Raw genomic sequence first — 17098 nt, 5'->3', positions numbered from 1 at the left:
GGGCCCTGTAGACAGGCAACCAACCAATCACACTCCAGTGACATCCTCACCATTTTACATCTGGAATGCACCTGGTTACAGGAATAATAAGGATCAAACCAACAACCTTTGCTTGGCATCCCAATATATTGTATAGAAGAATTGTTATTTTGATCAATGTTTGCCTATTATCTCTCCTAATGGTAGGCCTACCAACATCAATGCATATCCAAAGATTAAAACAAATATTATTTAGTTTTGGGTCAAAGGCTAAATCTCATCAAATGGTGGTCAGTGGCTCAAATGCCAAATAATGAATGGGCCTGGATATGAAAATGGTTGAAAACCACTGCAATATATAAGATCATAGTAGAATCCCAGATCATGCCAGGTGTTTGAAGGTGGCATGTGTTTATCACATAATAGGATTGTTGCTGTGGTGCCCTGGTGAGCCAAACTAGAGAATCTGTCCCTCCCAGTATTCATGTCTGAATTAATTAATTAATTGATTTCTGGTAGCCTAGTGGCCTACTGTAGCCTCCATGGGAAGGTGTGAACAGGGCTGGGACCATGCATGAGAAGGGGTGGGAAGAAGAGTGGGGGCTAAGGGGCTTCAATGTGAGGGGCGGAGCACCGAATGGGGGAGACAGACAGACACAGTGAGGCCATTCATTTGGATTTGAGAGAGTTGGGACACCGTGAAGACTGAAGAGACGGGATTTTCTTTTGAATTTGGGGAAACCCTTCGTCGGTATATTTCGAACCAGGGAGCAGAGAGCCGTTATAACCATCTGACTAAAAGTGGACCAAACAACAGAACACAAAGCGCCTTGTAGTCGAAGTAAAGACGAGGGAAACCAGCCAGATTTCACTCTTCTTTCTTTGGGCGAAGAGAGGAGGGTCCAAGCAAGCAATAATTATTGTCCCGAGCGTACGACGAGGCACGGCACGACGACGTGTTGTTGCATGTCTTCTTGTGGATTTATATAGCAAGAATTCCACGTATTAAAGTGGAACTGAATTTGCAAACCCAACGGACTGAAGTTTTGTTTCCCAACGCGGCAGCAGCGCTGCAGCGCAGCGGGGCTCCTGTCCTGTGTGACAACAGATGCAGGATGAATCTGATGCATATCAGTCCCGGACGGTGCCTTTGTATGGTCGTTTGATCCTTGTTGAGTTGAAGTTGAAAACGAGCAGATCGTTCTGACTCGAGTTGCAATTGACTCTATAATAATCTCCAGAAGCGGGCGTAACGAGAGGGTGACTTTTTAAAGCGTTTTGGATTTCACTGCGTTGTTGTTTGGGTCCTTTGTTGCTCTCAGAGAGAGACGGTGTCCCATTGAATGTTCTTCTTCAGTTCGGGTAGCGCGATTTAAGGTGAGTTTGTTTCGTAATGACATTGTATTATTGCCGTATCAATGTTCCTTAGTTGTCTGAAAACTAGACATTCCGCCGGGGGGCAAGTAAATGCCAACGTTTGACAATTTGGGGTTGCTTTGCTTCCACTTCCAGGTGATTGATTCGCGTATATTTACATTAGTAAGCTGATATAGCCTACCCACCACTAGGATATGAGAAGATTGTTAAGTTACAGTTTGTAGATTCGAAGGGTCTCTTTTCTATTGACTGTATGTATCCACACATTGGTGTTTTACGCACTGTGTGCCAAATGGAATAACAGTTGCAAAAAAATAAACACTACAGTACATGCTGTGTGTGCACACGTGAATTTGAATTGAAAGCGTCATGTGTTACCGGCGGCAGCGATTCATGCAGGGACACTGTAAACTGTTGCTGTCTGCTCTGCATTCTGCAATGCATAATTTATATACCGGCGCAGCTGTGTGTGTGTGTGTGTGTGTGTGTGTGTGTGTGTGTGTCCGCGCGCGCGCATAGCCCACCCAGGGATACTATATGTTTAATAAAACATGATGCATGGTTTCAATAGAAATCATGTCATTTTGCAGACTGCAGCAGTTATATGTTCTGCTGGAACTGGGAGGAGGCAGCCAGGGGGTGTCTGTCTGTTGGTGGTGAGTCTGGTGACAGAGAGAGAGAGAGAGACGGTGCGTAATGGAAAGGCCTCAAAGCCCGGGGTTCGATTTCCTACAGTAGTCACGCTTGGGTCGCTCCGCCACGCCTCACTGGCCCACCGACACCCCCGGGCTTTAGAGGCCCGTGGGTGGGAGCCGTTTTCTTGAGTGAAAGACCAGCAACGTCCGATCACCTGGAAAAGTGAAAATCCCACAACTTTGGTCGCGTCTTTTCAGCAGTGGTGTTGGAAAAAGTAGGCTGCTCAAATCTTTTACTTAAGTAAAAGTATCAATACTGCAATCAGTGCAATGTAGAACTACTCCATTACAAGTAAGCCCGGAATTAATAATGTACTCGAGTAAAAGTACAAATGTATTGCTTGGCATCAAAATGTACTTGAGTACCAATAGTCACAATGCAGAATGTCCCATTTCAAGTTTACAAATGTCTACAGATGTTTTGAAAACAGCCGATGCGGCGCATTGTGAGCTTGTAGATCTACTATTTTCAAATGGCCGAAATGTATATAGAGTTGAAGTGGTTAATGTATGTTTTCTAATCAAAATTAAAATATCCAGTAACTAAAGTTTTCAAATAATTGTAGTGGAGTAAAATTACAATCTTTGGCTCTGAGATAGCAGAGTAGAAGTAAAATTACTGGAAATTTTACATACTCAAGTAAAGTACAAATACCTCAAAATTGTACTTAAGTACAGTACTTAAAAGTACTGTATGCAGGGAAATGTAATTTAATCATTTGCGAATCCATTCGAAAGGCTAAAGCACAAGTCAGACTGGATTATACATCTATAAGGCAAAGACTGACTTAGTACTTACTACTACGTACTACAGTACTGTGACTTAAGAAGTGGGAATATGTGTTTTGTGTTTAGGTTTATCACCATCATATATTGTGGTTTAATTGCACTATATGGTAAACATGGAAATTACAAAGTCAAGTACGACAATGTAGCTGTCTACTCTGTCTGGAGGGAGCGTTGTTCCACCCTGAGACCTGCCTGCCGGTCGGAGGAAATGGAGAGAATAATAGGAAATTTAATATCCACCACAACACACACTCCCATGACCACTCCTATACCGTAAATCACCACACACTGGCCTCCTGCTTGGAAAACAATGCATGCCACTGTAGTGTGTGTGTGTGTGTGTGTGTGTGTGTGTGTGTGCGCGCGCCTTCCCCCATGACTGACACACACATGTGGGGAGGCAACGAGATTGCATGTTTATTTTACACCTTTCTGATGTTCTTTGACAACTGTAATATTCACACCAAAGAGAATGACAGAGTAGCCCTAGCCCACCATGTCTGTGTGGACTAGTCTGGTACTATGAGGGTAAATCAGGGGTGCTCACACTTTTTTGACCTGAGTGCTACTTTAATCATGACCACTGCCAGTTCAACAAGATCTACTGACCAAAATAATTATTATCCTTTTGCTGGAAATACTTTAAAGTTATAAGACACACTTGGGACAGGAAATAGAGGGGAGGAATGGAATTGGTAGGTTTTCTTATAACTTAGTAATGCTACTGACGTTTGTGTGAAACTTGAAATTGCAGTGTGGGTTTGAGCTCTCAGGCCCTTTTTTATGTAAATCATTATCAATCAAGTCACCTTACTTCAGCGGTCCTCAATTTTTTTTGGCCGTGCACCCCCTGTTACTTCCTGACCTAGCTGACACACCCCCCAACGCTCAGTCTTGTATTTGGCCAAAAATGATTAATTTTTTTATATATATGGCAAATAATCGCAGAATGTCACTGCACTGAGAGACATGCAGAGCGCTGTATACCACAGTTTGGGAATCCCTGCCTGAATTCAAGTGATAGATTATATATATGTCGTGCTCTACCTACCTACCTATCTGCCTTTGTGATCTATTGGTGGATCACGATCTCCCCCCCCTCTCTAAATTGGTAATTTTTAGTATGAGCCTCTACCTACAGTGATCTGTGGATGAGCAGCTGAAAATCTGATTTCACTTCAGTGATTTGAGCCACTGCCATCCTGGTGGGCCTCATTAAACGCGTTTGTCTGGTTTGACTGCTGCTGTGGATCCTCAACATTATTAAACAAAACGCTTACTACTACTGAGAGTGCGGATGTTATTCTCTTCCTATATACAGTACGTTCTCTTTGAATCTGCACTTAGCACACGCCTGAACCCTTAAAGACTGTCTGAGTTGAGCGTGCCGTTTCCCCTGAAGGGCCTCATGAGGCCTCATCTTTCTTGATATTTTCAGCATTCAGTCTTCCTTGATGTTTAGGGGTTGATGACCATTGTATTTCACCATTTGTTTGAACATCTTCCTCAGATGGTGTATAATCGGAATCCTCATGATCATGTGTGTGCGTGCGTGTGTGCACGCGTGCGACCGCATATGACATATACCCAGGCTGACGTAACCAAGTGACGCCACCTTTCAAGGTTGGTATAAGGCAGGGTTCCCCAAATAATTTTCCTCAAGCGCCATATTTTGACTAGGGTACCAGGCTGGGGGCCGAGTCCGCACAGGCGAGGTTGAGGTTGCCCTGAAAATTCATTTTCAGGGCAAGACCCCATTTGAAAAGGATGCCCAGTTTGACATGCATAGGCTACTGACCCCCATTTAATGCCATTTATATCTGGGACCCCCCCCCGGCCCGCAGGCCGCCTATTGGGGAACCCTGGTATAAGGTCTATAACGGGTCTAAAGGATTTAGAACAGCAGTTGTAATAGACATTAGTTAGTAGCAGTACTTGCATGCTCTGCTTGCGCACAGGTAGGCCATGTATGGCCTACTTGTGTGCAAGGCGCAAGTTGGCACCTTGACAGAGTGCATTTCTAGTTTGTAATGTATTAAAATAGACAGTAGCAGGCGCAGATTAAGAATGGAACTTATTGCTTGCATGGCCCTGTGTGAGACTATTTCAGCTGTTGCCTCTGTCAAAACTGTATTCAACGCAACACAGGAACCCCAGCTAGTGTTTTTGGTCATCCAACAGTTAAACCACTCAGTGGGAGGAGACTCAAAAATAGCAAATCCAGCGTCTGGGAGCAGCCTTATAACTCGGAGCAGGGGCGATAGTGCTGGCGCTGCGCTAAACGCATGTACGTTGAAGTTCATTCACTGGGCGTGCAAATGCAAAAAGTGTCGTTCTTGATGTGTGTTACGAGCGTGCATGGGGCCTTTTGATTTGGTGTAGCGCCAGGGCCCCCGGATGGGTTCATTCGGCACTGGACCTCCGAAATAGGCCACAAACAGCATGACTCTGAAAATGAGTGGCATAAGCATTATGCCATCAACATGGACATCTCTTCTGTGATTGACAGCTTCAGTAGCCTACCGTATGTTACTTACAAGTCAATGGCACATTGCCAGCATACATTTCCCTCTGGTATAATAGAGTGGGGCATTGGTCTTGTGAGAGAGACACTAATGAACCAGAGCTAATTTCCTGCATCATACACTGGGGAGTTTAATTTGGCTCCCCGATCAGGATAATTTCCCTTTTATAATCAGACAATTAACAGTTCGATGACGACTTGGGAGTGCAGGCATTGACCTCAAGTAATTTCTTGACATCTTTAGGTCCATCATTTATATTGTGGGCTTTCGGAGTAAAAACCCCATGAAGACCGGAGTTGAATATTGCTGGTAAACGGTTCTATTCTGTATAGTAGTACCAAATGGTAATAGTTGAGAAACCTAATAGAGCATGTTTTACTGAAGGTCCCTGGCATTGGTGCAGCCAGCAGAAGACTAGTTTATATTAGCCCCCCGGGACATTGCATGTGCTCCAATTCCAGAAATAGCATTAAAATAACTCGATGAGCAACATGCCAAGAAGCTGTTGTGAGAGCTGGGCTTGGTCTGGGTGTGCATCCAGTCACAAAGGTCATATTTTTTTAATTAATCCAATTAACAATTAAAATCACACCCGTGTGAAGTGAGGGGACGTCATCTTATTAGCATATATCATCTCATTCAAATCAGAATTTGCGTCCTCACATTCGTCTTCAATGTTTGTGTTATGCAATATTTGTGTTTACACGAACACTCAAAATTGTCCATTCATTGTCAATGGGATTTAATGTTTGTGTAGGACTAAGTTTGTGTAACTTGGCACAAACACCAAAAGCTGGACATAGATTACAAAATAAGTTTCCAACAAATGTAATACTCGTTAATTAGTTTTTCTGGAGGTAATGTGGGCTAAGGAGTGAGCCACCTCGCGTCCTTCCTATAGTGTTCACTGAGAGTTACACATATGCAATAGCGGCGGGTACTGTCTATGACTCTATGTCTATGACATAGAGTCATAGACCCTGACTTTGATTACATAGACTCTCTATGGAATCAAAGTCAGGACTAAAGACTTCTGCAGTGTAGTTGATATATGTGACATGCTGGCTTACTGTACTTGTAAACACATGACCATTGACCACTTGTAAACACATGACCAACAATGGCACTCCCACACAAACTTAAGCATGCATGCACAAACAGTAGTGTTTATTATGAGGGGTGTGTGCGGCACATATGGTCATGTCTGTGTGCATTTTCTGTGTGCGCACGTGTGTGTGCAAGCATACAATGCACGGCACGCAAGTGTACACATGTATCCATGGCTGGCTTCATGCATGCTTGTAGCACGTGTGTGTGTGTGTGTGTGTGTGTGTGTGTGTGTGTGTGTGTGTGTGTGTGCACGCTGTCACTATAATAATAATATCTGGGACTTATATAGCGCTTTTCATGACACATGTGTGGGGGCCAGCGGGGGGGAACAAGAAAGAGCACAACTTTATTAGAAAAAAAACAATTAAAAGAGTAAAACCAATAAAACACTGCATATAACAAGTTTAAAAGCACATCAGCTTGGTAAATGTCTATAATCGAATGTCTTGTGTCCACTCACATGAAACCCATTAAACATCCAAAAAGCAGTTGTTGTCCAGAGTCAGACTAGGAACATAGGGAAGAGAGTGAGAGACAGAGGGAGACAGAAATAGTGAGCGCGAGGTGGTTATGGTCGTTAGGGTCTATTAGATTAGGATTATTTAGATCGAGGAAAGTACCTGTCTGATGATCCACGCACTGTGCTGTCCAGCTCAGAAACGCACACATTGTGGGGACCACAGGTTGAATGGGGAGGGGGGCTAGGGGACCACAGGGTGAATGGGGAGGGGGGCTAGGGGACCACAGGTTGAATGGGGAGGGGGGCTAGGGGACCACAGGGTGAATGGGGAGGGGGGCTAGCCTCACGTAGTGATACTAATATCACTACGTGTGGATATCAGTCTTCCTGGTGCAATATGCATTGCAAAGGCAGATGAAGGCTGGCTACGCGAGGCTAGAGGGGGGCAGTAGAAGTCGAGGGACTTCAAGAAAGGTGCAGTCACAGACTTTTAGGCCTGACCTCGATTAATCGAATAGTCGACGAATCAATCAAGGGAGTCTTAGACGATTCATGATTTTTTTCTTCTTTCTTTTTTCTTTTGCGTGATTCGACTTTTTCTTCCTTTCTTTTTTTAGTCGACTATAGTCTAGTAGCCAGAATGTGAACCCGGACATGTTGAGTACACCAACGTTTTATGTTAGAAATGTTTAGTATGGGTCCCCAGCATGTAGAAACTGCCGGATGCTAACTTGCATATGTTGAGCAATTTTCACAATTGGCATAATATGTGACCATTTCTAACATAAAACGTTGGTGTACTCAACGTGTCTGGGTTCACAATGGGGCTCTATGGGCTGGCTACTAGACTAATAGGCAACATTTGGCCAATAAGATTTGGCTATATCCTTAGTTGGGGACAGCCCTATTTTCTTTTGTTACAATACGTTTTAAATGGCTCAATATTTTGATTGCAATCGTTGGTATAAGAGTGTTTGTAACAGGGGTCTCCCAGTAATTGTCTGTTGACGGAAAAAGCATGTTCACGTCAGGAATCAGGATACCAATTTTCTCCAGTCAAGAGGGAGAACTCACACAGGAACATGCAGGATGAACAAGTGAAATTGGAAGTGATGACTCAAAGAAATGAGCTGAAAATGTAAACTGGACCGCCTAATAAAATTGAAGCTGATAAATGGGTACTTTTCCCCATATTGGATGAAACGGGCAACCCACCTGAAAATGTAATTGTCTGTTTAAAGAGCTTGAGAGACGGGGAGACCCCTGTTACTGAGCAAACACTGCACTGTAGCAATGATTACTAACAGAACAAAGCTTTTCACACAAAAACCCTTTGTTTTAACTTAACCAAACAATATCACCTACTACACCACTTTCATGTGAACTGTCTCAGTGTGTGTCAGTAGTCTGTGTTTGTGGTGGGGGAGGGGGGCTACAGGCCTAGACGGGGGGGGGGGGGGGTTCCCATGGTAACCCCCCTCCCCATAGACTCCCATTCATTCCCATTGTGATGGTGGTGCTCTGTTGCCCCTAGAGACCACAGGGATGGTAGGAGAATGTGCTGTGCGCGTGTGTGTGCGACTGTGCGTGCATGTGCCCACGTGCATGTGTCACCGAAAGGCAGGAATGCACATTTGGGAGTGGATGAGAGGCAAGCTCACGCGAAATAAATTAGATCTAATTTTTCTTTATTGTGTAACGCTGCTGTGTGTGTGTGTGTGTGTGTGTGTGTGTGTGTGTGCGCAAGAGAGACTCTGAGGTGGGCTGTTTTATCCCTTAATATAGTTTCAAAAGCGACATATTACACAAAGAACAGACCCGTTTGAACTGTTAACTAACTGGGTCTGTTCCTGTGCAAGCAGAACATTGAGAGAGATTGCAGTCTCCCATGCATGCACACGGTGGCCATTTACACTTACGTCATCCTCGAAGGGCACACATGCACGCACGCACACACACACACACACACACACACAGTATTTTGTGTCATTCAGAGGCTCTTGTTTTATCCAGAGCCTGTCTGATGTGACAAATCACATCTCTCCTTTCTCCTCCTCCTCTTTCTGCATGTCTCCTCTCACTTCGACACTCTCACTCTCAATCTCTCTCTCTCTCTCTCTCTCTCTCTCTCTCTCTCTCTCTCTCTCTCTCTCTCTCTCTCTCGGCAACCTTCCTCCTTCTCTTCTAGTTTCCCTCTACCTCTACCTCTTCTTTCTCGCCCATACTCCGACTCACTCCAACATCCAACACACGTGACACCCCCCCCCCTCTCACACACACACACACACACACACACACACACACACACACACACACACAATCAATCTTTATTTATATAGCACATTGCAGACGTGCAGTTCAAAGTGCTTTACAGTAAGAGCAAAAATTTTACAAGAAAGAGCAAAACACAACAAGAGAGCATCAACTACATAGTAATAACAAAAACAAAAGGAGCGACTAAAACAGGAAAAGGACATGCAATGATCTAGGTAAAAGCAATGCTAAAAAGGTGTGTTTTAAGATTTCGTTTAAAATTGTCCACAGATTCAGAGAACCGTAGAATGCGTAGATCCCTTGGCAGGCTGTTCCACAGCACAGGGGCATAGAAGGTGGCTTCTCCATATTTCTTTGTACTAGGGGTCTCTGGAATCTCTAGGAGACCAGCACTAGATGATCTAATTAGATGACCGGGCACATATTTAGGAAGCATTTCTGAAAAATAGACAGGTGCATTTCCATTCAATGTTTTAAAAACAAGTAAAATTAATTTAAAATCTATTCTAAAATGTATAGGCAACCAATGCAGGGACTTTAAAAAGCACACACACACACACACACACACACACACACACACACACACACACACACACCCTCACCCCTCCTCCTCTACCCTATCTCTCATGCTCCATCTCGCATCCCCCCCCTCCCCCTTCCCCTCTTTTCTTCTCTCAGGCTGGGTTCTCCTCCCCCTTCTTCTTATCCCCTCTCTTCTCCACCCCCATACATACCACACCCCTCGCTCCAGCACCTAGGTCTGGGCGAATACGAATACGATAAATTAATGATTACAAAAAAGAAGAATGTATAGTGAAAATAGCAGATCTACAGGCTCACAATGCGACATGCTGTGAGCTTGTAGATCGGCAATTGTTTTACGGCGTACACCATCATTGTACAACGAAGTACTGGGTTATTATAATCGATTTGTAGATTATAAAAAAAAAATCTATAATACAATCTTCGTTGATACAGTATAAGAACAAAACAACTACTTCTCAGTTATTCGGTTTTAAATCGGTTGTTGGTTCTAAACTCAGTGGTTTTCAACCAGTGGTCCTTGAGGGGGTTCCAGGTGGTCCACAGCTAAATGATGGAGAGTTGGTAACCAAATGGACCCTGATAGATCTTTAACTCTTGAGTGTAAAATGAAACCTCAATCCATAACCTAACCATAACCGCAAGCACGGGAGCAGCGCATGTCCCACCATCGCATTTTATCGCATCGCATGTCCCCGCGCTTCGGACCTTTGGTGCGTCGGAAAAGCGTGCGCACCCCACCCTTACAGGTCTATTTGTTTTAATTTTACATTCTCGAGAGTTAAATTATTGTTAAACATCTGCATTACTTAATTTAATCTACACATGAAAGTAGAAGAATTGTTATTTCGATCAATCTATCTCTCCTATTATATGGTACCACTACCAACATCAATACAGCATGGAAATGTGGACATATTCTTTAGTTTGGGGTCTGCAAGGCTAAATGTCATCAAATTGTGCTTCGTGGCTTGAGTGTTTAAAAGCACTGGTTTAAGTATAATCTATTTTGCACACAGGCACTACTCCAGCACCTCCAAGATAGATTCCCTCAGGAGTAAAGTGGAGCTGCTGCGCCTCCCTCTGCCTCTCTCCAAGTCCATCGAGCAGAAGAAGAAGGAGAGTCAGCTGAGGGTCGCGCTCGGAGAGAAGGGCGGAGGAGGAGGAGTCGGGGCCCGCAAGCTCCGCCCACCGCCACCAGCCTCCGACATGGACAACGAGTCGACGTACTCCAGCTACTCCTACAAGTCTTCCCACTCCCGGAGCTCCCGCAAACCCAGGTAAAGGGTTGAGACGGGACGAGACGTTTTTTAATAATAATCAAACCCCATAAACTCAAATAACTGTATAATTACAATTTCTACTTCATTATAATTGTGTATTGTGTGTGTGTGTGTCTGTGTCTCCAGGGACAGGAGTCACAAGCAGCATCGCTCTAAGAGCCGAGATGGCAGCAGCATCCGCGGGGACAAGTCTGTCACCATCCAGGCCCCCGGAGAGCCCCTGCTGGACACAGAGTCCACCAGAGGAGACGACAGGGTCAGAGTTCACGCTCAGTAGCACATTTTTCAAACAACTTCTTTTCTTTTGGCTTTTCCCTTCAAGGGTTCGCAGCGAATCATCTGCCTCCATCTCACCCTGTCCTCCGCCCCCCTCTTCTCTCACACCAACTAACTTCATGTCCTCTTTCACTACATCCATAAATCTTCTCTTCGGTCTTCCTCTAGGCCTCCTGCCTGGCAGTTCCAACCTCAACATCCTTCTACCGATATACTCACTATCCCTCCTCTGTACGTGTCCAAACCATCTCTTTATCTCCAAAACATCTGACATGCACTGTCCCTCTGATGTACTCGTTCCTGATCCTACCCATCCTTGTTACTCCCAGAGGGAGAGAACCTCAACATTGTAGTCTCTGCAGCCTCCAGCTCTGCTTCCTGTCTTTTCCTCAGTGCGACTGAGGAAAAGACACTCTAAACCATACAACATGACTATAGCTGGTCTCACCACCGTCTTGTACACCTTCCCTTTCATTCATGCTGATACTTTCCTATCAACACATGACACTTTTCCCCACCCATTCCAACCATAGAGTATATATATGAATAGAGAAGACACCCGAGTTCTCCTCCCATCCACTTGCATTAAGTTGCTCAAAAGCGCATGAGGCGATTTCACTCCTCCTTCCTGGTAGGAACAGAGTGCATTCTGGGATGGATTTGCCTCAAACACATGAACGCGCTGCCGTTGACTATCATTGTGCCGTTTGTGCGCGTTCACGTATGAAACATTCGTTCACGTGTCATGGCCTCAATCACATGAACATGCGCAATGATAGTCAACGGAGCAGCGCTGGCTCGAGCTGCAATGACAAATTCGGCCACTATGTCCATTTCGCCTCAGGGTTTCCTCTGGGTGCCTTCTCTATTCCTAAATTATACTCTAAGATTCCAACCTGCATGCACTCGTTTCTTGATCTCTTTTCCACACTCTCCATTTGAAGCATCTAAAATTGCAGATGTACAAGCTCGCATCGCGGCACGAGCTTATAGATCTGCCATTTCTGAATAGCCAATGCCGGTTTTAATGGGCTAATCTTCTCTGCATGGGCTGTTACCTTTTAGTTTTATAGACTTCCTGTGTTACTTTTTAGTTTTTACTCTTTCATCACTTCATCATCTTTTTTTCTTACTTCATCATAGTAACTTGTGTACCTTGTGTATGAAAAAGAAAAAACGGCTGCTAGCCTTTGGTTTACTGTGTCCCGATAAAGATCCTAAAATGTAACGTCACACAACAAAAGACACAGAGCTGGTATTTCCATAGAAAGTTTTTAGAAAGTTAAAGGGAAACACGTCACACATGATGAATCTACAGTAGGTAATCTCCTGTTTCTCTAGCGTGAGACATGGCTCTAGTATGTCGCAGGGACTTGTCCCAATTCAACCCTTGATGCTGAGAAATAGAAATCTTCTATTCTCCACACCACAATGGAGGGAAAAAAACATCCAACAACCTTTTTATACGTAACTAATAGACTATGTTAAATTCCGACCTTTCTCTGCCTTCTCCCATTTTGGGCGGGAACCCCTTTTGGTGTTAGCATTACGTTATGCTTTAGCTATTGAAAAATAGCAGATCTACAAGCTCATAGCGAGTGGCGCGCTACAAGCTTGTAGGTCTGCTATGTTTGAAAAATCAAAGAACCACTGACATAGAAACATAGCGTTTTCAGAAAACTGTCAGGATGTAGAAGACATTTTTAGAATCTGATCTCAGGTCAGAATGGGTTAAGCACACCTTCCTAAATCCTCTCCCTTCCATCCCCCCCCCCCCCTGAACTAAAGGATGACAACTGGGGCGAGACCACCACGGTGGTGACGGGCACGTCCGTGGACAGCGCGTCCAACGAGGACCTGACACGCCTCTCCAAGGACCTGGAGGAGTCGTCGCCGCTGGAGTGCCGGCAGCGCTTCCTGGGCCCGGCGCTGGCCGCCGCCCTGGGCCTGTTCGCCCTGCTCACACCGCTGGCCTTCCTGGCCCTGCCGCAGCTGCTGTGGCGCGACACGCTGGAGCCCTGCGGGACGCCGTGCGAGGGCCTGTACGTCTCGCTGGCTTTCAAGCTGCTCGTGCTCCTGATCTCCACGTGGGCGCTGTTCCTGCGGCCGCCGCGCGCCACCCTGCCGCGCCTCCACGCCTTCCGCTGCCTGCTGGCGGCGCTGGTGTTCCTGTTCGTGGCGTCCTACTGGCTGTTCTACGGCGTGCGCGTGCTGGAGCCCCGCGAGCGCGACTACCGCGGCATCGTGGGCTACGCGGCCTCCCTGGTGGACGCGCTGCTCTTCGTCCAGTACCTGGCGCTGGTGCTGCTGGAGGTCAGGCACCTGCAGCCCGCCTTCTGCCTCAAGGTGGTGAGGACCACCGACGGAGCCAGCCGCTTCTACACCGTGGGCCATCTCAGGTTAGCCGAAGGGAGGGAGGGAGGGGGAGACCCCATGGATTAATACGTTCTCCGATTTCAGTCATTTGGATTCCATAGTGTCTTCTGTGAAAGCGTGCTGTGAACGTGGTGTGTGTTGCTTGTAGATCGTTAGTTATTTTAAGAGGGAAAGAGTTTTTGAAGTGATCAAACTAACAATAGAATCCAAGTTTAGAAGCTTCTACCATAGACATGGTCTCGGAAATGTCATAAAAGCAAAGAGGTTGAGAGCTGCTCAGATGGTTATAGGGCTCGTTTGTGGGGGGGGGGGCACTTCAACACATAGCCGAGGCTGCGACGCGAACCGCGAGCACGTTCATGTGTAATGTGTATTTATTTGCAGGTTCATGTTTCTTACTGCCTGCCATGTTTTTTTAAAGTATTGGCGTTCTGAATGGCAATTTTAGAAGATGTGGTCATGCACATGGTGGTATCGATAATCCATTATGTGCTTTGGTTTCATACGTTTTGTGACCATCTCGTGTCATCTGATCTCCTACTGTCTTTGTACCTACTAGTTCTGAAGGGAGAAAGAACAAATAAAACAACAATATATAGTGGAGTGGAGAGGAGAGAAACATTAGCCTATGCTACACTGCTGCTGGTCTGCAGAGACACCCCTGTGGTTCACTGTCTGTAGCTGACTACTCCTTGACCACACCCTGTGGTCATGCTAGTTCCTGCACACACACACACACACACACACACACACACACACATGTCAGGGGTTGACACTAAAGTCTCGGAGGCACTTGCCCATCGGGCAAGAGCAGGTCATGTTCTACTTGCCCAAAGGTCATGCCCACATTGCCCACTTGCCCGAAAAGTAAATCATCCATTATATATTATATGATAGATCAAATTTGTAATTACGGGTTCAATTTAACACTCATTCTTTTACTTTCTGGGACTGCGGTAAAAGCTGTCACACCTCCATTGTTATGCCAAATACCTACTATGAATATAACTATGGGCTCACACTTGTTAATTTATATTTAGTGAAAAACAGCACATTGTAAACAGTGCTCTTATTTTACATTCCACAGACCAGAAGACAGGGCACTCTGGCCCCGTTCAGGAGTTTAGACAGACATCTCTAGACGGTTGCGCACAGGTCGGGCAACCTGACAGCAAACTCCACCTGCCCGAAAGTTTTATTTACGTGCTGGGGGGCAGGTGGGCAAGCCTTAGTGTCAATGCCTGCATGTTTAGAGGAACCGCATTGTTGTTTCTGATGTGCAGGGTGCTCACAGCAAACAATGAATAGGAAAGTATGAGCCATGCCCATGATGAGTAATTACGGTCTGCTGTCTAGTGTGTGCAGTACTGTGTCTAAGTGTGTTACTGTAACTGACTATATGCGAGGGATAGCACTGTAAGTCTCTGTGTAGCCTGCTTGCACACAGTTAGGATATTTTAAAGTTCAGTCATCACTGAATTAGGTATGACAGACACTCATAATTAATATTTGTGTTTGTGCGTCTGATTATGTGACTGTTATGTCCTTAGGGGGACATTAGATAATTGACACTGGGTGAAAAAAATGGGATAGTGCTGCACGATCTTTGCTCAAATGTGAATCTTGGTTTTCCTCCACAAGAATTGAGATCACGATTCTCACACAAACAATTATCATTTTTTCCGTGAAATTATTTATTGTCTTTCGTCTGTAGTTGCTGAACATTAATACATTCAAAATGTTGGACCACCTGTGGCATTAAACAGACAACATCAAAGCTTGACTTAAACCTCTCTTAAAGTCTCTCTCTTGAGTCTTGTAGCAAAAAATATAAGAGTTGGACAGCCAACTAGTGCTTCATGATTCTTGCTCATATTTTGAAATTAGATCACATAGGTGTCTGAATCTAGATCTTACTCTTTTTTCGATTAATTGTGCAGCACTAACGCCATACCCTGAAGAAGTGTCTGCCGAAACGTTGGTTTCTCATTCTCTGTGTCACTTTGGCTATCAGTGTCCACTGATAGCGGCCACTCTTTTGTCTTTTTTTTGCGGCTTTCACCTTTATTTTATATTTTTTATAGAGGGACAGACAGTAGGCTGACAGGAAATGGGGGAGAGAGATGGGGGAGTGACATGCCGTAAAGGCCGTCGGAATCGGGAGTCGAACCCGCGGCACTGCCAGACTGGATTACCGGCCAAGGTGCCTGGACCGCTGAGCCATAGCCCAGGCCTCTTTTGTCTTTTTAAGACTTAACTTTTTAGATTGTTCTGCCATGTGCTGACACCACTACTAAGACTGGTGTGCGTATAGCAGACTCCTGCACAGCACTAATGCCATACCCCTCACCTGTACCATAAGTCATAACTAGCATCTACATTCTACACAAATGCCTAGCATCTGTTAAAATGGTCAACAAGGAGTAAGTGTTGACACCATTGTTGTTCCACGCAGCATCCAGCGTGCTGCGGTCTGGGTGCTGGAGCAGTACTACAGCGACTTCCCAGTCTACAACCCTGCCTTGCTCAATCTGCCAAAGTCCATCCTCACAAAGAAGATGACCGGCTTCAAGGTCTACAACCTCGGGGAAGGTGAGCCATGCTTTATTCTCTTCTAAAGATTTTTTTAGGGTGTAGGTGGGGCTTTTTCTACCTTTATTGATAGGTTTATAGTAGTCTGACAGGAAATGGAGGGCTGACACGCACACAGCAAAGGTCGTCGGGAGTCGGAATCGGGATTTCCAGAACTGGGTCCCCAGTTCAGTATGATTATTTTTGGGAGGGTCACAGCCTGAAAAGTTTGGGATTTCTTGCACTTTTTATGTTTCTCTAATTCATCCTGTCTATCTACTCTCACTGGATATCGTCTCATTTAGGGGTCTGTGCATGACTGACCAAAATAAAAAATAACAAATGTCACTGTCCCTGGGACAGATTTTCTTCTTTATTCTTTGTATCTACAAATTTATATTCATATGCACATGACTCAGATCCCTAATTTAGCAGGTTTGAGCTAAAGTAGACTGGAACTCACCTACAGTATGCTTTTTATGGCATAGGCAGCTCCCAGCAGGCACAGCTGCTGGACATGAGACTAATTACTTAGAGCGACAGAGAGAGAGAGGAGTGTGTGTGTGTGTGTGTGTACATGTGTCAATTTAACAAAGGTGCAGACTGGCCCAGGCGGTGGCGTAACCGTCTGGGCACCCGACTGGTAATCCAGTCGCAGTGTGCCGCGGGTTCGACTCCCGAGCCCGACACGGCCTTTACTGCATGTCTTCCCCCATCTCTCTCCCGTTTCCTGTCAGCCTACTGTCTGTCCCTTCAAAAACTAATAAAAAAGGCGTAAGCCGCAAAAAAATATCTTAAAAAACAAAAAAAAAACAAAGGTGCAGACGATCAGAAATCAGC

General features: G+C 45.2%; 1 protein-coding gene across 1 annotated transcript in view; it reads left to right on the top strand.

Moving 5' to 3' along the window:
* The first annotated feature begins 531 nt into the window (after positions 1-531).
* LOC310875830 (vang-like protein 2) overlaps positions 532-17098 on the top strand; it is a 23313-nt gene continuing 6746 nt past the window's right edge. Inside the window, exons 1-5 of the mRNA XM_083789228.1 lie at positions 532-1356; positions 10772-11032; positions 11162-11291; positions 13100-13710; positions 16143-16279. Of these exons, the coding sequence (XP_083645354.1) occupies positions 10962-11032; positions 11162-11291; positions 13100-13710; positions 16143-16279 (949 nt within the window). The 5' untranslated portion in view covers positions 532-1356; positions 10772-10961. The remainder of the gene's footprint in view (positions 1357-10771; positions 11033-11161; positions 11292-13099; positions 13711-16142; positions 16280-17098) is intronic.

This window comes from Protomyctophum parallelum, assembly GCF_964188405.1.
Source record: "Protomyctophum parallelum genome assembly, chromosome: 18".
Classification (NCBI taxonomy): domain Eukaryota; kingdom Metazoa; phylum Chordata; class Actinopteri; order Myctophiformes; family Myctophidae; genus Protomyctophum; species Protomyctophum parallelum.
Note: the sequence above shows the minus strand (reverse complement) of the source record. Positions and strands in the feature narration are given on the sequence as shown.